This window comes from Cotesia typhae, unplaced genomic scaffold (genome assembly GCF_013202065.1).
Source record: "Cotesia typhae breed Kobodo isofemale line unplaced genomic scaffold, CoteBio_Ctyphae contig_123, whole genome shotgun sequence".
In the NCBI taxonomy this organism is placed as follows: Eukaryota; Metazoa; Arthropoda; class Insecta; order Hymenoptera; family Braconidae; genus Cotesia; species Cotesia typhae.
The window spans coordinates 99207-123453 of record NW_027423715.1 but is presented as its reverse complement, the minus strand read 5'-3'; the positions used below and the strand labels follow the sequence as shown (position 1 = coordinate 123453).

At 26.3% G+C, this 24247-nt stretch overlaps 1 protein-coding gene across 6 annotated transcripts in view; it reads right to left on the bottom strand.

The window, feature by feature from the left end:
- Positions 1-24247, bottom strand: part of Trc (Serine/threonine-protein kinase tricornered) — a 68738-nt gene that overhangs the window by 4300 nt on the left and 40191 nt on the right. For 3 of the 6 annotated variants that reach the window (XM_074257919.1, XM_074257915.1, XM_074257924.1), the window contains 8 exons: positions 5446-5522; positions 3937-4170; positions 3584-3791; positions 2454-2571; positions 2232-2371; positions 1955-2155; positions 997-1149; positions 699-857 (listed from right to left, as the gene is read on the bottom strand). In XM_074257919.1, coding sequence (XP_074114020.1) covers positions 699-857; positions 997-1149; positions 1955-2155; positions 2232-2371; positions 2454-2571; positions 3584-3791; positions 3937-4170; positions 5446-5522 — 1290 coding nt within the window. Of the gene's footprint in view, positions 1-698; positions 858-996; positions 1150-1954; positions 2156-2231; positions 2372-2453; positions 2572-3583; positions 3792-3936; positions 4171-5445; positions 5523-12603; positions 12666-15336; positions 15548-16384; positions 16633-24247 lie in introns of those variants that run through there. The other 3 variants (XM_074257938.1, XM_074257934.1, XM_074257927.1) reach the window with 3 other exon arrangements.

Below are 24247 nucleotides of genomic sequence, written 5' to 3'. Positions count from 1 at the left end.
AAATTTTTTTTACAGTAATTTTCTAGTTAAAAAAATTGGGTAATTATTTACAAGTTGGGTCAAATGTATTTTTGGCCATATCTAGGTGAAAAATTAACATTTTTTCATGAAAAAATTAATATTTCAATAGCTTTTTTGCCTTCAAAAATTAGAAAAATTTTAATTTATTTAAAAAAAAAATATATCAAAATTTTCAAAAAAAAATTTCGTTCAAATAAATAAAAATTAAAATGTCAGACTCTATTTGTAAATAATTACCAAAAATAGTTTTCTTAAAATTGTATTTTTTCCAAATCAAAAAACCTTTTTTTTCAACAAGAAAAATGTGAAAAAAAAAAAAAAATTTTTTTTTTTTTTAAATTATTTACTTAAGTGGCTTTAACCACTTGGTCCTGGGCGACGGATAAAAAAAATTTTTTATTTCTTCAATTAATAAATAAAATTATTGAAAATTTTCAACAAATTAATTTTTTGTCACAACAATGCCCATTTTTTTTTAAAAAGAAATTTTTTCTTTCAATACAATGTACCAATTATTGATTTCAAAAATTTGTAGTTTATATGAAATTAATTTTTAAAAAATTTCAGTGTCAAAAATAATTTCTTGTTAAATAAATAACTCGGTTATAAGTGACGTAAGGAAGAAGATAAATTTATTAAAGCTAATAATAATTGACAGACAAAAAAAAACAACTTACGTATTTCAAGTTTAACGTCAGGGAAATCATCAAAGTTAGATGTATCATCTATCGATTGGACTTCAACTGGTATCGCAGCGGGTCGTTCACGTATATGCTCCCAATCGACACCTCGGAAGAAAGGTGCTAATTTTAGTTCTTCAATACCTCTTTGAGATCCTTGAAAAAAAAAAAAAAAAAAATAGTAAAAGGTCAATAGGAATTATGTAAATGAATCTAATTTTATCTATTTAATTAAAAAGTGTACAAACACTATTAGAATGCAAATTGGAATTCAAATAAGTATAATTTAATTTACCTAATCTCCTGTCAGCTTCGCAACAGAATTTAATAATAGTATCTTTGGCCTCCTCGCTAATCGGCACTTCTGGTGGAAATATTAATGTCTCACGCCAATTCATTACTTTTCTATATGTTTCTTGTGGATTTTCACTGCAGAACGGAGGATAACCTGAAACATTTCAATGATTTTTACGTTAACATGTATCTTCCTTTTTTTGCTTCAAAAACTGCGTCAAATGCATTTTTAAAAATGAAAATCAAACGAAGCATTCAAAAGTTATAACACTGAAGTTGACAGATGTTAAAAATTTTTTGGAATTGTATAGCAATTAAATTATTGAAAAAAAAAAAATTTAATTAAAAAATTTCACATGTGAAAATTAATAAAAATTACAAGTGAAAATTTTTAGAAGCATTTTTTTTTGTAATTAATTTGTTAAAAAAATTTTTAAAATTGACAACTGACCGCTAAAACTTCAGTATTATTCAAAAGTTATATTTGTTTTTGTTTTTCGGTATTTTTTTTTAACATTGAAGTTGACAGATATTAAAAATTTTTTTAGAATTTTATAGCAATTAAATTATTAAAAAAAAATTTAATTAAAAAGTTTCACATGTGAAAATAAATAAAAATTACAAGTGAAAATTTTAAGAAGCGACTTTTTTTTGTGCTTTAAAAGTTATAGTTGCTTTTATAAATACATTTTGAGCTCGAAGAGCTAAAAATATGAAAAACCTTGCTTTAAGCTTGAAAAGCTTAAATATTAATCGAAAAACACATTTTAAGGCGCTTAAAATTCAAATTTAGCGGGAAGTTCTAGGTTTAGCCTGCGCGCGTAAAAAAACTGATTTCCAGATTTTTTTTAAGCAATATTTAAAATAGAGTGAATATAAGTTATATACTTCTTAGATAAATAAAATTGTAATTTTAAAAATAATTTTCTTTTTCATTAGATAAAATAATAATTATTTACCTATTAACATTTCATACATAATAACACCAAGAGACCAACAGTCACAAGCTGGCCCATATCCAGTCTGCAGGAAGACTTCTGGAGCAATATAATCGGGTGTTCCAACCGTACTGTACGCCAATGCTCGTCTATTTCTTTTCCAACTTTCAGCTCGTCTTTTACTGTCCATTGCACCACCACTGCCACTACCACATGACGTCACTAAAAATAAAAAGTAATTAATAAACCAACACCTGCATAGACCAAAAGTTGATTAATAATAATAATAAATATTTACTAAAGTCAGATGGTTTAGCTTGACTGAGATCCCTATAAAAATCAGTTCTGTGTGACTTTTTAAGTCCCGTACATAGGCCGAAATCCGATAATTTAATGTGACCCCGTGCATCAAGCAACAGGTTGTCTGGTTTAATATCTCTGTAATAATAAAACAATAAATATTTATATTTATATTAATAATTATTATTTAGACAGGAGTATAAATATTTATAAACATTACCTATGTATAAAACCTAATTTATGAATAGAATCAATAGCTAACGCCGTCTCGGATATATAAAATTGAGTGCACTCCTCTGAAAGTGTATCTTTCTTCATTAGAAGCGTCATCATGTCGCCTGTAACGGAAAAATATAAATAAAAAATAACGGATTTACTGTGTTGACTCATCTACTATCCTCAACTTTGTCACGTACTGCTTGTAAAGCCTTTTATTTATTCTCTTCGGTTTATTAATAATTAAATTTATTCATTTTCTTGTATTAAATAGAAGATTAAAGTATTAAAATAATAATAATAATTTTTTAATATTTATTAAAGTCTTTCCAATATTTTTATTTGACGTTATATTTATTGATAATTTAAATCGGGCGCTTACTTTCTTAAAAATTGACATTTTTATAGATTTAAGCTCATCCCGATGTTACACTCATCAAGAGCTTTCATTTGAGTACCCACATGCATTTTGATATATTTTTCATATATACATATATATAATATATATAAATATATGAAAAATTGATGTAGGTACTCAAATGAAAGATCTCGATGAGTGTAATGCCGAAGTGAGCTTATATTTTTAAAAACATCAATATTTCATAAGATAAAAGTCTTCTTAATTATGTTAAATTGCACTGTACTTTCTTAACAATTGACATTTTTAAAGATTTAAGCTCATCCCAATGTTATACTCATCAAGAGCTTTCATTTGAGTACCCACATGCATTTTTGATATATTTTATATATATATACATATATATAATATATATAAATATATAAAATATATGAAAAATTGATGTGGGTACTCAAATGAAAGGTCTTGATTAGTGTAACATCGGGATGAGCTTATATCTTTAAAAATGTCAATAGTTCACCAAATACAGGGTCATTTCTTAATTATTTATCTAGAGATAGAGGATTTTCAAATACAGCCTAAATATTTATCGTAATAAATTGACTATCGGTGAGAACAATATGAAATATTGAAGAGGCACAAATTCAAATCAAAACCTTTGCAATGATATTAAATTTCACTAAAAAAAACCAATTTTATCATATGACAATCCTGGATCTAAAATTTTTCTTATTCTCTTAATAATATAGATTATTTAAAATAATAATGATGATTACCTCCAGGTAAAAACTCCATTATCAAATATAAATTAATTGGATCTTGAAAACTGTAATACATTTTAACAACCCATTGGTGATCTGCTTCGACGAGTACATCTCTTTCAGCTCTTACGTGGGCAACTTGTTCTTTTTCAAGCATATCTGCTTTTCTTAATATTTTCATTGCGTAAACGTGACCGGTATCTTTTTTCTGCACTAGTCTTACCTATAAAATAAAATAAATAATTTAAATTAAAGGCTCTATAATTTAAAGTTAGAGAATAAAGAAGAAAATTTAAAGCGCATAAGGGTAGAGTAATGATTGATTATAATAATAGTATTGAAGAAAATAAAATAATAAAAAAAATAACCTCGCCAAAGGCACCACGACCGATGACCTTGAGTGGTTCAAAGTCTTCGACACCGAGTCTGGATCGCTTTAAGCGAAGAAATTCTGTTTCTTTTTGCGCATGCTGAAGCCTTTTCTCCTGTTTCTGCTGCTCGGATAAACCCTCATCTTTCAATGATTCCTCGAGTTTTGCTAGCCTTTGCTTGCGCTCAATATGTTGGGCTATTAAATTGCTGTAGTAGTTTTCTAATGTCACCTGTAAATAAAATATAAATAATATTTTACTTTAAACAAACTTTTAACTTATACATCATGTCAGATTATATTAATTAATCAATTTACATTTTTTTTTTTGGTAAACAGTTACAGTAATTGTTGTAATAAAACTTTATAAAGACAGAAATAACTCAAGAACCTTTTGGGTAATTAACTTAAGTTTTATTTGTTAAAAAAGGAAAAAATATTTGCCGGGTAATCAATCTTTAAACTTTTATAGTTTTTTAAATTCTTGAATTTTTCAAGAGCTGGGGAATATAAGAAAGTTACTTAAATTCACTTAAGCTTTTTCAGTGTCAGAACATCAACAAACTTTTTTTAAAGTTTTGTAGGTTGAATGATATAAAGAATTTAATCCTCTTTGAAAAGAAAATATTTTGTATGAAAAAGTAAGTTTCTTTTGAAAATTGTATTTTTTTTTATTGTCATTTTATAATTTAGTTTTACCAAAAATTTATTTTTAATTTTTAAAAATTAAATTATACGCAAGAAAAAAATTTTTTTTCTTGCAAATTTGCATCCAGCAGCGAGAATATAATACTACTAGTTTATTAATAAAATCGAAACAAGATTTAGATATTTCAGGATCATTAGATTTTTAAAATGACACAGTTGTCGTTTAAAGTCTTTAAAAATAAATAAGAAAATTATTATTGATCAGTTTTTACCACTAAAATACTTCAAATCATAAAAATAAGATAATAATAAATTTGAATTTATAAAAATGTTATTTCAAACTCCAATTTTTCATGAAAATTAAGTGAGCCGACATCTAAAAATTTTTATAATTATTTTTATAGAAAAAATTGTTACAAAAAAACAAGAATAAAAATTTTATTTGTAAAAAACTTGAAAAACTTTAAGTGCAATTTTAAAAAAATATTTTTTTATTGCGAAATAATAAATAAAAAAAAAAATAAAACAATTAAAAACGTCGGCTAACTTTAGTATTATCAATTTTTTTATATGAAGCAACGCTTATTTATACTATTTATAATGTAATTTTTCCTTTTTCTTTTTTGCGAGTATTTTTACAAAATATTTAAAGTTTAGAATAGTTAAAAATTAAATTTTTTTTTAATTGTCAATTTTTCGATAAAAAAATTTTTTTAAGTGATTTTTTTTTTTTTTGTTTAATTATTATTTTAATTAAAAATGTAGTAAAAAATAATATGGATCATTAGTGTTTACTAATAGATTGTTTAATCTAAACATCAAAATATAATAATACAGTAGATAAAGAAATAAACATTACCTTTGCCTTGGTAGCTTTATCTAACGTGTGGCCACTGAAACGTATCGTGCTTTCTGTCGCGGCCATCTCCAATACCCCTGCAACAGGTAAAAAAAATAAAAATTATACATCTTTAAATATTTGTTATCTATTATTATTTAATTTTAAGCAGTACTCATTGGGTATGTTCAAGATGAAAAAAAAATTGTGCAATAATACGAATAAATAAGAGAAAAAATCCGAGTTAAATAAGTAAAATTAAAAACATAATAATATATTGTCGATAAATGTCACATGGATGCGGGTCAAAAATGACAAGGACTCTTATGTGGGTAGACAGATGCATAAACTCGCGAAGCGGATATCTGGTATAGGAATGGAGCGTAATATATACCCAGTACTCAGTCTGTCTTCTCCGTATACTGACATTGACATAACGACCTACGTGAATAATTTTGTACTGTAAATTACTTCACATTACATTCCATTTTTGTTTGTTTTTAAATAGGGCCATACGCAATTAAACTCTTATAAAATTGATCAGTTGCTTATTCAATTACATTTTTTTCTATAGGTATACGGAAAGAACGAGATGACACTGGATATCATTCCAGATTATACTCAGTGATATCTGTGGTGAAAAAAAAATTTCAGATAGTAGCTAAAAAAAATTCAGATTGTACTGAGTGATATCTGGATTGTAGTCATTGTAATCTGGATTATACTGCGTGATATCTGGATTATACTCATTATAATCTGGATTATACTAGTTACTATCTGAAATTTTTTTCACTCAGTTTAAATCTGAGCTTTTATTATTGTAAAATACATTTTTATAATAATTGATGTAGATTCATAATTAATTTTAATTTTTTAATCAAAGTAATTTTTTTACGCCTTTTAAAAAATCTTAATTTTTTGTTTGTCAAAATTTTGTTTCATATTTTCATTTTAAAACTTCCAACTTATTTATTTGAACGTTTTTTAGGCTCTGAAATTTAAGCTTTATTTTTAAAAAAATAATTCACATAAAATATTTTTTGTTAGTTTAAAGTTAAACAAATAAGTTAATTAATGAAAAAAAATATACATAAATAAAATAGGCATCACATGACTTGATAAAATAATAAAACAATGTTCAAAGTGTTTTTTTTTTTTTTTTTCTTCAAAAAACCCAAAAATTCAAGATCAATAATAAAGAATTTATGTCAAACTCATAATACAATCATTTGAGGCGTGTTAACACAAAAAGTTAAAAATTAAAGAACAATTACACTTTCACACATAACAATAACATAGTTTTTTATGAGAAAAACTCAACAAATAACAGTTTTAAACAAGAATTTCGACACAATGACAATTTTAAATAACAATGTTATTAAACACAAAGTAGAAAACTTCAGAGTTTAAAATAAATTTATTCTTAAATTCCAAGAGAAACTTCAATTAATGTTATACTTTTTCCTAGTTTTCAAAATAATATTTATAATTTCTCAATAAAATAAAATAAAAATAAAAATTTCACCTAATCATTTGTTATTCGGAAAATTATGATTAAATTGACAGTGTAGGCGCAATAGGATATCCGTGTACACAATCACATGATTATCTTTTATTTATTTTTTCAAATTATTCACTTAATGTATAATGAGAATTTACGAGAAAGTAAAATAAAGTAATCAAAGAAAATGGTCGTTGAATTAAAATAAATTCGTCTTGTTAAATTACTCCGTAATCAAGATTATATTCTTCTTATACTTTTTAGCTCGAGTTGCGCAAAAAAAAAATTTGCATAGCTAAAAATATTCCAGCATCTCAATGAATCTGAAGAATTTTCAACTCCGCAATAAATTATTTATTAAATAAAATGAAGTGGTAAATATTTAAAGTTGCACTATTTATTATAGAATGAAAATTAATGTGGGCGTAGATATTAAATGCTCGCTTTCTTCGTTCTCGTTCTATCCGAATACCGCCTCATCAGCAGCAAACCCCGATAACGATTCCCTGCTGTACGAAACGCGTGTGTATGACAAGTAAACATGCATATATAATGAGTAATGCTACTGCGGTATGTAACACGTGCACTTACAGTAAGAGCAAGAATAAGAATAAGAGTAATAAAAAAATTGATAAGAACTTACTACTGACTTTGGAGTGCACATTTTATAGAGTAGAGCATGACTGGTTAATAGTTTTACAAATTAACAGATAATCTCGACGAGATTATTAAAATTTATATGTTGAGAGTACGCACGCAACGTGATCATGAATTTTATTAAAAATTTATTTTGTTTTGTGGAAAGTGTCGCGGTAACATGTCCATTATTTTTATTTTTTAGGTCACACATTTTTCTTTTTTATTTTTCAGTTAGATTTAATAAATTTTTGTGTAATTAATTAAAAAAAAAAAAAGGGTGATTCTAAAATACACAGAAAGAAAAATTTCTTGACTGGAGAAAAAAAATTCTTCGCTCAAGAAAATTTTCGGGTGCCTGAAGGAAGACCAAAGTTGTGTTGGCTGAAGTAAAAATTTTTCTTGAAATTCTATTCTTGGTGGAAGTAATTTTTCTTAATTCAAATTATCATAAATACTTGATGCAATAAATTTTTATATTTGATCAAGATTTTTAGATACTTTAGGGAAGCAGCGCCACTTACTTTAGCTTAGAAAAAAATTTTCTCACCCTGAGAAAACTTTTCTCTTGAATATTTGATACCCATTTTATATTATTTTAGCGTACAATTATACATATTGAATGAAAAAAAATGATTCAATATTATTTGACATGTTAATCAATAAAAATATTAATAAAAATTTACTTCTATCGAGATATTTAATTTTTTGGAGCAAGATAAAAATTTTCTCAAGACAAAAAAATTTACTCCTATCAAGAACAAAATTTTTTGGAGCAAGAGGCTGAATTGTCTCGAAACAACAAGAATTTTTTGACTTAAAAAAATTTTCTTGGATCAAGATACGTATTTCTTAAAGTAAGAGAATTAATTTTGTTAAAATAAGTGAAATTTCTGTTTAAAAAAAAATTTTTTTTTCGCTTAAAAAAATAATTACAAAGAAAAATATTTTCTTGGTTCGTAAACCTTGTTTGCTGTGTAATATTCCAGGAGTACAAATAATGATTATAAATTATAAATGATCAATTATTAAAAAAATTTTTTTTTTTATCTTTTCTCTCAAATCTCTTAAATTTATCTTCTCTTTATAGATGTTGTTTATTGTATATAAATATTAACTAAACATTTTATGCTTGAAAATGTAATATATTGTTGTGAATTTCCGAGGGCGTTTTTTTTCAAATAAATAAATAAATAAAAACACAATTTAAAAAATTAAACATAAATTTTTTTCTTTAAATTAAAAAGGTTAATTAATTAGATGATTAATTTTTATAAAGTTAAATTAGGTCAATGAAATTGTAGTATTTTTTAATTAAAAAAAAAAAAAAATATTATAATTAATAGTAACGCATTTTTATAAAGTGATTTATGTTGAAGATTGAGTAGAGGGATGATAAATAGTCTATGACAAAATGAACAGTACATTGGGGCTAAGTGGAGAAGAAATGACTTATTATTGGTTCCTTTCTGTATTTGAGATCACTAACAAAAATCATTTATTCTTACTGTAAGAGTGAATTTTATATATTTAGAAGAAAAAACTAGATATATTGATTAAGTAATTTAAGATTTCAAGATAATGGACGGTAGTAATTTATTATAAAATTAATTCTTGGTAAATTGTAATATAAAACTGTATTTAGCGATGAAGTTTTCGCTTAAAGTCTAAATATATAATTTTTTTATTCCATTTAATTCATATTTTCGTTAAGACTTTTCACTGAACTGGGTTATTTTAAAACATGATAATTTTTTATAATAATTCTTGGAATAGATTGATATTTATAAAGTAAGAAGCTATAAATATGATAGACATTTTTATTTTTTAAATGAATTATCGATTTCTTTTAATAGCGATATTGATGAACTTAATATGTTTGACAATTTAACAGTTCATTGGTTGCGCAGTGAGCAATTTACTGGCGCGACAAAACTCTCCTGATGGAACTTGCTAGACAGCAAGACTAAAAGCATCGCGAACGGAAGATTAAACTTGATTTTGTATAATTTTTTAATTAACTAGACTTAACACGCTCGCCTTCATTCTTTTAAAAATCCCGCCACTATCTTAGTCAACAAATCAACAACCGAATAAAATAGTCACAGAAGTGACGTAAAACGATACGACATCCGGCCATCAATTTTTTAGAAGAGGATATTACATTTTTTTTTTTTTTTTTTTTTTGTATTAAGCACACGCTTTTAAGACTCAAGATTCAGCTTGTTATTAAGTGCAAGAGACTCCGAGTTTCAGGTTAAGTAAATTATTTAGTACGTCAACCGTAATCTAGAGTAAATCAATTCAAAATTTGCTTGATAGAATAATAAATCAATTTTTTTATGTACTTAAAATTTTATTATGTAATTTAGTTTTAACTCTGAAAATATTATTATAGCAAATTTTTGTTGAACATTAAACTAATTTTTCTTAATTGAGTTTTCCTGTTACGATGCTCTGTAACGATTTTTCTCTAGCGTTATTGCATTTAATTATTTACAGTGAAGTAACGAAAATCAATATTTTCAGTTGAATTTTATACCGACGGAAATATACTTCAATAATAATAATAATAGAGTTTAAAAATGCATTTTCATTAAATGAAACCAAGAAAATATTTCTAGTGCAGAAGCAAATTCTATTTTAAATTAACTCCTGTCTTTTACTTAACATTTTTATGCTCATAAGAAATTGTTAACAGTACCCATATTAAGACTACCAATTAATATTATAATTTTTAATAGAGTAGACAAAGTTCGATATTAATATCTTTTATCTTCGTAAATCATTTAAAAATGATAAAATTTTTAATTTCTTCAAAACAAAATATATAATTTCAGTCTGCAACGAAAATAAAATAAATAAATTTTCTATGAAACTGAAAATAATAACATTTAACATTTTTATTTCTAAAAATTATTCTAAAGGATTATCAAAACATTTTTTTGCAATAATCTATATTTTTAAGAGAATAAGCAAAATTTTGTGGCAAGTGTATTTATATGATAAAATGGGTTTTTATGGTTAAATTTGGTATCGTTGGAAAAATCTTGACCTGGAGTTTTGTCTTTTCAAGGTTTCATATCATTCTCACCATTAGTCACTTTATGATGATAAGTACTTAGGCTGCATTCGAAAATTCTCTATCTCTAGTCACATCATTAAAAAATGAGCTTGTATCGCGTTAACTATTGACATTTTTAAAGATATAAGCTCATCCCGATGTTACACTCATCGAGACCTTTCATTTGAGTACCCACATCAATTTTTCATATATTGATATATATTATATATACATGTATATATGAAAAATATATGAAAATGCATGTGGGTACTCAAATAAAAGCTCTTGATGAGTGTAACATCGGGATGAGCTTATATCTTTAAAAATGTCAATTGTTAAGAAAGTACAGTGTAATTTAACAAAAGTCATTATTTAATAATTCAAAATTTTGTTTATTTATGGTTCACAAGTCACATAGTGACTGCAAGGTTGCTAGTTTATCTTTAAAAAAATATAATATTAAAGTTAGCCGAAGTTTTTGATTTTTTTTTTTGTTCATTCATTAAATTAGAGCTGAAAAATAATTTTAATAAATCGCACTTATAGTTTTTTCAAGTATTTAACAAATAATTTTTTTTTTAATGATTTCATCAATAAAAAAAGTTCTTAAAATATTTAAATGTCAGCTAACTTAATTTTCATTTAAAAAAACTTCTCAAAACTGTCACAAAAATGTCTAATTTAAAAAAAAAAACAAAAATTCCTAAATTTCCACAATTTTCAGTAAAATTTATCAAATAAAATTACCTTCTAAGCATGTGTCAAGAACTAAAAATTCACCAAAATCTCAATAGCCTACAATATGCACCAAGTATAACGTGTTTATGCCGTCAAAGCTGTATAAAATACTTTTAGTCTAGGTCTAGGGTTATGAATACGTATATATAGTATAGTAGACTACATATATACGTTACGGTCAGGCAAAGTAAAGCCACGAGTGTTGAAACAGGTTTGCGTTGAAACGAGTCAGGCAGGCTCTACTCTTCTTTTCTTTCTTTCTTCATTCCTTCTCTTTCTCTCTCTTTCTTTCTCTAAAACGACCTAATGCAACGTAAGATCAAGACTCCACACTACAAACTACGTGTCATGCCGAACCAAGTAGAATCACCAGACAATGAACCCCGTGTCGTTCTAGACCCGACAGACGTTTTATTTCTTCTTTCCATTATCTTTTATTTCAACAAAAAAACTCCTCTTATTATTTAAATAAAAGCAAATTATAATAATATATATATATCATAACAATGTTATTTATTATAATAAATATCAATATTTACTTAAATAAATAAATAATAAGAGTGCATTAAAATTACATACAAAAAACTGAAATGTTGGAAAAAACCTCGGAACCATGGAAAACAATAAAACGCAGCATTCAACGTTGCGCAACAGTGCACGTAGGAACCCGCCATTAAAATCTTTGCTGCGTTACATCAATCTTCTTATTCGCAAGTATTTTTTTTTTTTTTTTTTTTTATTATATATATAAATATATATTACATATTACTGCATGACATTAAAGTTAGCTGTCACTTGAAAATTTTTTAATTTTTTTTCAACAAATAAATTTGCTCCAAAAAATTATTTTTAAAAAATTGCATTTTTAGTTTTTTTAAATTTCTAGATATCAATTTTTTTTTTCTATAATTTATTTGTTAAAAAATTTCTTAAAATTATTAAATATCGGTTAAATTAATTTTCATTACATATTACTGCACTATGAGAATCAATTTAGCAAATAATAATTAATTTTAAAAATCTTTTTAACAAATAAATTATGGCAAAAAAAAATTGACATTTAGAAAATTAAAAAATGCAATTTTTTAGAAATAAATTTTCGGAGCAAATTTATATATTAAAAAAAATCAAAAAATTGTAATTAGTACCAGCTAACTTTAATGTCATTACCGCACTATACACTTTGTTATTTAAATTTAAGAAATTTTGAAGTTATGTTATTTAAAAAAATGATCTCTACCTTTCATGTCAATTCAAATGACATTGATAATAATTGTGATGATGAAAATGTTGACAATGATGACCACAAACAGCAGACAAACTGATGAAACTACGCATAGTGAAACAGTTTAACCGGCACTACTTGAGTCGCCAGGGCCAATTTTAGATGGAGTGTCAGACGGACAGACCAAAAATAACTAAGTCTTATTTATTTATTTTTTTTTTCACTTATTAATTTTAATTAATTTATTATTATTATTATAAATATTAATATTGTGGTTCACCGTTTTATTAAAAATAATAACTAATTTATTTGTTTGCTCCAAGGAAGACGATTGTTTGATTAAAGAAGAAAGAACAAGGAGAAGAAATGGAAAGAAAAAATATAATGAGTGTAGTGCAGATGTTTGGCACGAGTACTAACACTTGCTTGGTTAAAAATAATGCATAATAGATTAAATGTAGTGTTATGTGTAAGTAATGCAACGCAATGTAAGAAGGTATGTGATATAATGTAAGATATAAAGACCACAAGGTTGAGGGAAGACACTATTCGATTAACTTCACTTCTTATTTCATTTTGCACTTCTATTTACTTCATGCTCAATACTTGGAATAACTCATACTCTATATAGGTATATATTTTGTTGTGAGTATGAGGGATAAAAGTAAAGGTGGTGGAAGACGGATAGAAGAAGAAACGCGCGACACGAGCGCCGGCCACCGACTCCCGTTTCGAGTTTCTGCGATCTCCCCTCCCGATTATCAAGTGTGCTCCTGTACCGTTGCTGAGAATCGAGTAGAGATGAGTTGAGTGTGCTTTGCTGTACTGGTGCTGGTGAGAGGTGAGAGAGATGACGAGAGATGACGAGAAGAGGGGCGACGGCTGCTGGGTACTCGATTCGAGGAAAAGGAAGATCAAATTTAAGAGAAAGACTTATTCGGGCCGGAAGTTGTCGAAGGTAACGTCATAATCACCAACGCTGCGATTTTTTATATTTTATTTTTGTTTTAGTTTGTTAAAATGTTTATTGACACGGAAAGTTTATTACTGAAGAAATTATGGATTTTTATTCCTGGGAAAGATGATTATTTTATCAGGGTAGAGAGGATTTGATTAAGATTTTGTAAGTTTGGAGAATATGGAAATTAATGGAGTATATTGATGTAATTATTATTAATTGATGAATTTTAGGAGATGGAGGATCAATAAATCTTAATATAATTTATTACTAATTTAAAAAAAATTAAGCTTTTGAAAAATAACTTGTAAAGAATAATTAAATTATTAAAGATAATTTTATGAGCTTAAATTTTTTGTATTTAAAAAAAAATTTTATTTGATTTAAAACAAAAATTTTTAAATTCAAATAAAATTCACTTAAAACATGAAAAAAGGTTCACTTGAGCTAAGAAAATATTTTTTTTCTTCCTAATTATTTTTTTGAGTGAAAAAAAAATTTTTTTTGACAAGAAATTTCACTTAATTCAACAAAATTAATAAATTTTCTTGCTTTAAGAAATATGTATCTTGATCCAAAAAAATTTATTCAAGTCGATAAAATCTTCTTAAGAAAATTCAGCCTCTTGCTCCAAAAAATTGAATATCATTACTTTTTTATTTTTAGAAATAAAATAATTATAGTATCAAATAATTTTTCTGGTTAATTAAAAACTCTGAAATTCTTTAAAATAATTTTTTTAGTTCGAGTTCTCTTTAATCAAGCTAAATTTTTTTAAGTGTCACAAATATTGTGTAAAAAATAAAAAATATTTTATAGAATTTTTTGAACTGGTATAGAACTAAATTTTGAGGTATGAAGGTATATTATAAAATTACTGCGTCAGTAAAATTGAATGCGGATAAAATTGTTTTATATTGAGGCAATAGCTGTTGAAAGTTATTAGTTTCAAAGTTGTAAAGTATTTTTATATTAGTATATATCAGATTATATATCAGATTTGAAATGTCAAATGTATTTATTTTGGCAGTGAAAATTTGATGACTTACACACGAATAAAATTTAACAAATTTACACAATAAATAACAAGAGTTGTTAGTTTTATACTTCTTCAGTTTTGGCATAAATAACTTTAATTGTAAACGAAAAAATAGTAGAAAATTTTACAAAAATTACAGAAGTATAGAAGAATATGTAAAGCATTTCTTTTTATTTCATTGAGTACCCCGGTACAAATAAATAATAATCCGAGCAATTGGATACCCTGACCCTGGTTGCGTGACATTGAAACGCCAGCAAAATAATACTCAATTATATTATTAAAAAAAAAAAAAAAAAAAAAAAAGTTATTGGATTTTAAAAGCTAAATACCGCGTTATTTACGTCGGTTTTCATTTTTTATTTAAATGTCACGGCAATACATAATGTACAAGTTTACGACTGCTGTATGGAATTTAAATCAGAAAATGTGGATACGCAACCGCTGAATTACAAACTAACCAACCACACATACACACACGAATATCTGGAATCTACTGGAATTATCCTGACACAAATCACTGAATTCTTCCTGTTGATACCCCCTTAATACTGACAATCACCGTGTTAACACAATTGAGCTCAATTTCATTAATTAGAAATTACAATTCATCCTAGATGATATAATTAAATTTATCTGGCTAATTAACATCAATTGTGACCTTGATTGTTTCAATAATAACTCCATGTGATCCCTAATGATTCTACATAATAATAATAATATATAATTGTAATTACGTAAAACTACTGACCAGCTAAGTTTCCTTCTAAATAATTCCAGCCTTCACACTTTTAAACTTTTATTTGTTAAAACATTTGTTACGAAAAATATAAATATTTAACCCACATTTAGTACACACAACAAAAGAGTTTCACTACTAAAATCCCATACGAGTCGATATCTATGGACCACATCCGTTAACCAAGGTCATGAGGTCTAAATCACGTGCATGTCACCAATGAAATAACACTGAATTGCTCATACTAACTTTATTGTAAAAATTGACGGTTTTTAAGTTTTTTAAATAAGGCTTGGCTAAGAGATATTTTTAAGGAGGATAACTACTGTGAAATTTCAAAAAAAAATATTTTTTTTTTTTTTTTAAATCAAAGTTTAGACATTTTAAAATATATAGCTAGAGTTTTATATAAAAATTCCGAATATTTTTCGAGTTATTCTTCAGATCAATAATTTTTCTAGATGAATAAATTTTTAAAAATTATTTTCTTGGTTTAAGAATTTTTCTTTTGAATCAAGTTAATTTTTTTTAAGTGCGATTATTTAAACTGTAAAGAAAAACAAAATTATTCACTTTGGGTGTAGTAGAATAATAAGACTATTTGCTTAGCATACTTATAAGTTTACTTAAATAATTAAACTATACTTAAATTAATCTATATTGGAATTTGATATCAGCACAAGTAAAACTTGAATAATAGTAAGGCGGAGTATTAAATAAAGTAATTAGTAATTGTAATTCAGAGATAGTGAGGGAAGAAAATATAATAGTTAAAAAAAACTGTACTTGAATTAATGAGTATATTGGTATTGAATTAAAGATAAATAATCATTATAATTGTTAAAATAATATTTTGATTATTGATTATAAATACTAAACTTGTTTAAAATATAATAAAAACTCTTAATTATGTTGAAAAAGGCCGAAGTTCTCTGACTATATTAAAATAAAATTTAACTTCTGAGATTTTTTCAAATGTTTAATTTTTATTTTTGTTTAAAGTAAAATTACCTCATTTTCATTTATATTTCAAAGAAAATTTACTTAAATGTAAACTTACATAAAAAATTGAATATTTTTTTTATTTTGAGGGAAATATCTCTTAGTTACTACTTATTACTCGCTTCAATCATTAATCAGGATTGTATAAATATTAAAAGATTAATTTTAAACTTCACTAAAATCGATCAATCCAAAAATTTCCACTCAAAATTTTTACTGCCAAAAATTACACTCCGCAAATCCATTTTTACTTTAATATTTTTTACTAACTAACGCGTATTAAATTGTTTTGTTTGAAGATGCAGCATATAAACCAAGTTACACTCATCGTAACTGCAATTGCTGGTTTACTGATACTAGAAGACACTGAGTCTAAATCAAGACTATACTAGACCAGCTAAACTGACCATTTTGATCCGCGTCGGAATTACATTAGTCGGCAGTATATGTGTGTAAGTGAGGGTATAAAATAAGATATACGTGTGGGTGTGCAGCAGTTAGTGACCTGAGAGGGTTGCTTCTGCTCTTATCGGCTTCTAATACGGGATTTCATGGGCTTGACGTCATGTAAGACCCACTGTCGCGTTTCTGCAGTGCATCTACCACATTTACCACTACCTACAGCCTTCAGTCTTGGCTTTCAATGATATCTACTCTGTTTTACCTTTACCTTTACCTTTATCTGTGAATAATGTACACTTTACTGTCACTGCTGTGCTATTCTGTATTGATTTTAATGAAAATAATAATAATATTTGTAATAATAATTTTTCAATATTCATTGAAGACTTTTCGGCAATAATTTTTTCTTTTCTGGTGATTTATTTAAACTAACAATTAAAATGATAATGATTACGCTCCAAGAGTACTTTAATAATTAATCATTATTATTTGTTGGTTTTTTTGATTTTTACATTTTTAATAAAATTAGTGAAATTATTGTTTATAGATTTAAAAAATTTCCAAATTTTATAATAATAATAATCTTATTAACACGTCTTATCATACAGTGTGTACTTAAACACACCTTGTCGGTGTAGAGTTATAATTCGATTTGGCAAATACTAGGTGACTGTAATCTAAACTTACTTGGGTGTATCTGTATACATCAGTAATAGTAGTGACTATATAATGGCTTTGAGCTAAATATATGTATTACTGTGTGCAGAGAACAGAGATTTGCTAATGTATGCACAAACATAGAACATAGACCAAAACATGAACATTATTGGCGTGGATAGATGTTCATGTGTGGTGTTTTGTGTCTATATAGATATATTGATGTCTACTATCGTATAACCATCCCTAGAATCTCTTACGGAGCATTAGTAACCTAATGTACCATTTCTTCATCAATTCAGACGTTGAATAAAGGATTTTAATGCCAATCGAACAATCGATTTTAGTTTGCGGGCAGTTCATTAGTTGATGAATCGGTTTTTATGCACTGATTTTAGTCCCCGGGGGATTTGTGGTATGTACGTAAATATTTTACGTGTCAATAAATTGGGTGCATTATGGATGAAGAGAAGAGAAGAGAAGATAGGTTTGATAATCCCGAAATTAATTCATCCAATGTTTGGTATCGATAGGGTATTATTTATTGCGGTGCGATTGTGGAGTACAGAGCTTGAAGGTAATTTTATTATGTTTATTATTTATTAATTAGCAAAATTGAAAGTCTATTAATTACGGTTAGTGATATAAAAAGCTCGTCAATTAACATCAATTTTTTTTTCTTTTTTTAGTCGTCAATAATATTTTTGAACATTTCTTTTTATTTTCACAAAAATGGGCTCAAAATTTTAAAAGCTTTGAATTTATTGTACTTAATAAAATTTTTTCAAAAATAGAAAAATTAAATTTGAAATAATTTGTTTCAAAAAATAATCGTAGATAATTTTTTTGAATTGGTCAATTGAAGAGCATTTGCTGAACAATTGACAAGCATGTTTTGTATTTTACATCACTAATTACACTGTTTTTTGTTGATGCGTAAAATACTCAGTTTCAGTATTTCTGAAAAGAATTTAATGTTGATAATAATAGTAAGGTATTCTTAGTCTTAAAAGTTATTTGGCCACGTGTGTGATATTAGATGTCAGTACTTTTGAGAAAAAAAAAAATAAAAAATTAACAATAACTGTCCACGTGAGTCAGAATAACAAGCTCCATGAATCTAGAAACAGTTATACCACAGTCGCGTAAATAGTAACCGCAGCTTGTTTGTAATTTATTGAGCAATTAATTAAATTGTTCGGAATTAGTGTTTTTAACCATAAGTTTCATACACTTGTGAAGATCTTTTTATACGACTCCGATATTCTAGTAAATTGTTAGAAGTTACAAGAAATTTAAGGCTCAGAATTTTTCTTGAAAAAAAAATCAATCATTTTCAAACGGTATATTTATGATATTTTCACAACTAAAAAGTGCAGGTAAATATTTGAAAAAATCTAAAATCAGCTGTCTAGTGCAGGTAGCCCGGATTTTAAAACCTGACACGCATATTTCACGTTCTAGTTATCTGATTGGTGAAACTGTTATGAAAATTCATAAGTCACTTATCTCAGTTGAAGCGTGCTTCAAAAATTTCTTTTTCTTAAAAGCGACTCAATTTTCCGGTAGAACCCCGAAATTCGTCTACAGATTGCCGATTTTCCTCGAGTTTCACTATCAATCAAAAAGCGAACAAACTTCGTCTTAAAAAATGAATACTCATAAATTTTTGAAACGCTTTCCTTGATGAATTATTTCATTAAGATTTCCATGAACACTGAAGCGAAAATTATCAGTAGAAATCGCTTTTGTTTAAAGATTACTCAATTGATTATTCAAATTTATGGATTATATATTGTATAAAGTTTTCGCAAGCGTAACGAAGCGTATTATAGTTATTTTTAATGTCTTATAGTTGTAATTATTTATTTATTTCTTTATGTATATTATTATATATTTAGTTAATGCCTGGGTAAGAAAGAAATAATGTATTGCTATAACTATAATGAATGTAATTAAGTTGTGTTTAATATTCTGCAAGCTTTAGAATAGAACGCTTGATCAGATCCGTGTAAAATTAGCTTCAAGACGTATTCAAATTTCACCTTACGCTTTAAAAATTACTCATCGTTGTAATAAGTAATTTTGCGTTGTATTAAGGACGTTTATGCGTAAGACAATAATTGACATAAATAATGTAATGATTTTTTAATTTTTTTCATCAGTTATATTAGACGCGAAGCATTTTTTAAATTATTTTTCATTGAAGATCAAAATAACTGAAATGAAAATAATTATCGATTTTACCGGCTATTATTACGGTGATATATTTATCATAAAAGAATTCTGCCAGTATAAAGTCCGTAAAGCAGATGTAGTTTTGGACAAATTAATGATAACAAAACGATTATACCTTATAAAGGCATAAATACCTATACTATTAACAAGACAAAATAAATAACCAAAAATCACGTTTATGCCTTATACAGAGCCTTTATCTTACTTGTCACTCAACTAAGATGACTAAATTTTTAACCAGACACCTTTATTTGAAACTCCGAGTGATTTCAAGCAATATAAATGTCGATAAATTTCTGATTTAAGTTTTTAACAGCAATTTATAATTCACGGAGAATCGAAGTGAATCCTAATTATTTTAAAGAGTTCCATTTTAAAAATTCAAGACTTAAAATTTTCCACACCTTTCATAATTAATCACCATAGTTTTTCTTGTTATTCACATGGTATATTTTTATTCACCTTGTGTCTAATGTTATTTACGTCTAATCTTATTGAACATGAGAGAAAATGTATTGTACACATACAGTATAGCCTATAGGCTATCGACCTTTTAAATCGGGGTAGATAAGACAATCTTTTGCCGATAACTATTTCGATAAACAGGTCAAATTCACGTCCTTTTATTCAATCCACGCAACAATAATAGCTAATGGCCATAACAATGACTATTTACTTAACTTCGTGAAATTTTTTATAATTTTTTTATATCTATTTCATCTTCTAACCTTACATTAGATTAAACATCAAACAAAAGCAAACACACTTTAAAAAGTTAACTGGTCTTTTACTTTATGATCTTATTTACATTAAGATCAGACGATAAAAAGTTAAACAAAATAAGTTAAGAGCATAACAGTTTTATGTTACTTACTTTATTGCCATCAAGTGAATTACGTGATGCGACCGATTCTACAGACTCAGACATTACAAAAGTAAGAATTTCAATTAAAAAGTTTAAATAAATATTATTAATACTAATATAATTTATTTCTTTGGTTAAGTATTTACATTATTACATTAAACAGATGTTGTGTCCGATACAAATGTATTATAGACATAAAAGAGATGTCAGGCGACAGCAATAATAAATAGTTAATTGCTGTCAATTATTATTGGCAATTCATTATCTATTCGAACCCACTATCCAGAACTAATCGCTTTCTTTATTAATCTATTTTCGTTTTTATTTATTTGTTTACTTGGCTTATCAATTATTAATATATCTATTCACAACGCCGTTTATTATCTCGCGTGTTTATTCTCAAAATATTTCTTCGTATTTTGGTGATAAGGGAAAATAAATAAATATAATTTATAAGAATTGTTTGGTAACTTTAAAATTAATTTTTTACTCTAATAATAAAGTACTTTCTTCAAAAAAAAAAAAAAATACTGTTGATCCAAGATAATTTTTTTAAAGATAATTACACGCCTAGTAACGCGAAGCAAACTTCAGTTTTGCTTTAATCTCCTCTAAAAAATTTATTAGTATTCATTTTAAACTTATATGATGATATAAGTACAGAAATTTACCTTAATTGATACAATTGATATGATTAACGAACGTTTATTCTGTTGAATGCAAAAAAAATGGTTAAAAAAATTTCGTATGGACGTTAGTTAGTCTATTTATCCCATCCATTTTTCTATGGTCAAGATAACTTATGAAATCTTGAGGTATCGAAACAATTTTGGTTTTAAAGCTTAAAAATTGTGAAATGGCGCGAAATATTTGAATCTATCATTAAAGCACAATTTTTTTTTACTATACAGAAAATTAAAAAAATTTTAATACGTTCGTATTCTTTAAATAAGTCTATAATATCTTGAATCAATGTTATTTTGTATCTTAACCATCAAAAACGATATTTTTGAGTGAAATAAAAATTATCTTATTGAAAAATAGTGAAGCGCTTCATTAAATTTATCAAATTTTTTAATTTTGAACTTTTTCTCTTGATCTTTTTTTTTACTTTTTTTAATTCTAATCGGAAATTTGTTGAATCAATTCTAACTGAATATATTAAACCAAAAGAATTAAATTTTGAAGAAAATAATTGTTTTAAAATGAGTATTTTTTTTCAAAGTATCTTTGCATTTTTTTTATGAGCAAAAATAAATATTCTCAATGCGTGACCCATAAATTCTGGCGCCTCATATTTTTCGAGCATTTTTGAGGAAAAATGGAGTTTGAAATGTTAAAAAAAGCTTTAATTTTTCATAGCTTATAAGTCAAAAAATTACTAATAAGAATTTTTATTGATTTACTGTGAACGGTTGACAGCTTTTACAAATGTATCAAAGTAGAATACAAAACAGTTGCGAGTCATTCTTATTCAAGGAAATTCATGAATACTAATCAATTACTACTAAAAATAACAAACGTCACAACAACAGGGGTGATTATAATTTTTTTTACTTGATTTTTATACCCAGAAGAAATAAATTCTTGACTGTAGTATAAATCTTGGTGATTCAAAAAAACATTACAACTCTGAAAATAGTTACTTCGTCCAAGACAATGTCGTTCCATATTCAATAAAAACTTGAAGAAAAACATTTAAAAAAAACTCGGGCAAAAAATTGCCTAAATTTAAAACGAAAGTCGTTTTGTTCCAAGTCCCACATTAAGAATTTAAAGAAACTGCTGGCTGATTAAAACTAATAATTAACATAATAACAATCAAGACAGACTTGTATAATGAGTACCAGCAGACGTAAAACAAGTTTACTTGGTGAACACATAACAATAAAAAACACTTGAGTTAATTAAATTATAAATGTTATTTTTTTAAATTCGACAATCTAGCAAATTAATGATAGAATCTATTGCCTTTATAGCAATTATCAGATTTACTCGATACAATTTTCCTTCTATAGAATTAATTAATTAGCGAATGAGACTGAATTGGCAATTGCAAGGAAGTGAGGTAGCAAGCGATGAAAAATTATGTTATTATTATAACTAAAACATTTACACATACATGAAATCTCGCAATTACTCCTATCCGTGCAGTACATCTTGTCTTACTCTGTTTGAAAGCGTAACGAATAAAAAATGATAACAACAATAATAATGAAATAATAAACTCGACAAGTTCTTTGTTGATTTATCTGGTTCTATTCACTGATACATACGTCACCCACACACCAACACACACGTGTGTGTTCAAACATATAATACATGCCATGACTATTACTATCAGTATCAACAATATGACTGTACTATGGCTATGTTACTCACACGTCCGGTATTCTAAGCGAAATGCGTGCAAACTCGACAATTCACGACCACAAGTATTACTCTGTGTTATATATGTACATATGGAGCTCGTGGTCGCAAATTTTTACGGTCCACGAACGGGCAGTCATCACGTCTTGTACCGGCGACACGGCTCAGAGATATTGCTAGCCAGATATACATATGTTCATGTGGTATGATATGTTACACACGTATCTACTTATATATCACGTTCGATTGAATGTGTGACTGCAATATCATGCATGTGTTGAACTGTCATATCGCAATCGTAATATTGTAGTCTTCTCACTTTTTCCTCTCACTCTCTTAGTACATCTACCTATATTTATTTAAAATATTTACATACTGAATGAGGGCAAGTATCGATTCACCAGGCGCACCTATACTTACATCCTCGGTATACCTTCTATAATTGTGGAATTGTAATTTCGAGGATTACATTTAATCAACCCGGTGTTAATTGTAAATAGCTCTTCTTTTTTGGGGATTCAAATCATTGGAAATTTTTTTTTTTGTTTTATTTGTTCCATTGATAATTACGGAACTACCGTCTATTCAATGGTAGAAAGTTGGAAAAAGTTATCAATTAGTAGAGTTAATGACTTTATTTATTGTATCATTGTAAAAATTGTTAGAAGCTGATTGTAATTAAGTGTGAATTGTTAAAGTCAGTTTTTGTAATAATTGTGACAATTATCTAAAAAATAAAAAATGATCGAATTAAATAATTTTTAAGTTTTGGATTAATATTAGTGAGATTTTTTTATCAATATTTAGTTTTTTGATATAGAGTACACGAAAAGAACAAGATGACACTGGATATCTTCCCAGATTATACTGAGTAAAAAAAATTTTAGATAGTAGCTAATATAATCCAGATTACAATGAATATAATCCCAGATATCACTGAGTATAATCTGGGATGATATACAGTATCATTTTGTTCTTTCCATGTACACATAAAGAAAAAATATTTAAAAAAAAAAAATAGTCATTGTTCTGACAAGAAATAATTTTTTGAAAATTTTAATAAAAACTTTATTTCTTGGATAAAAAAAAATAAAAATTTTTCCCACAGAAACCTTCTTGTTGAAAATAAATTTTCTACGTTTGGGAAAGAATAATTTTGGATCAAAATTTGTAAGTTGTCTATCTAAAATTTTTATTTTCTCAAATCTAAAAACCTTTTTTTCAACAAGAAAATTATTGTGAGAAAATTTCAAGTTTCTTCAGATAAGAAATAAAATTGTTAAAAATTTTTAACAAATTAATTTCTTTTTGCAACATTGCTTTTTTTTTAAAAGAAATTTTTTCTTTCAGTGTACTCGATGTTTGTAATGAAAAGAAAACTATTTATTA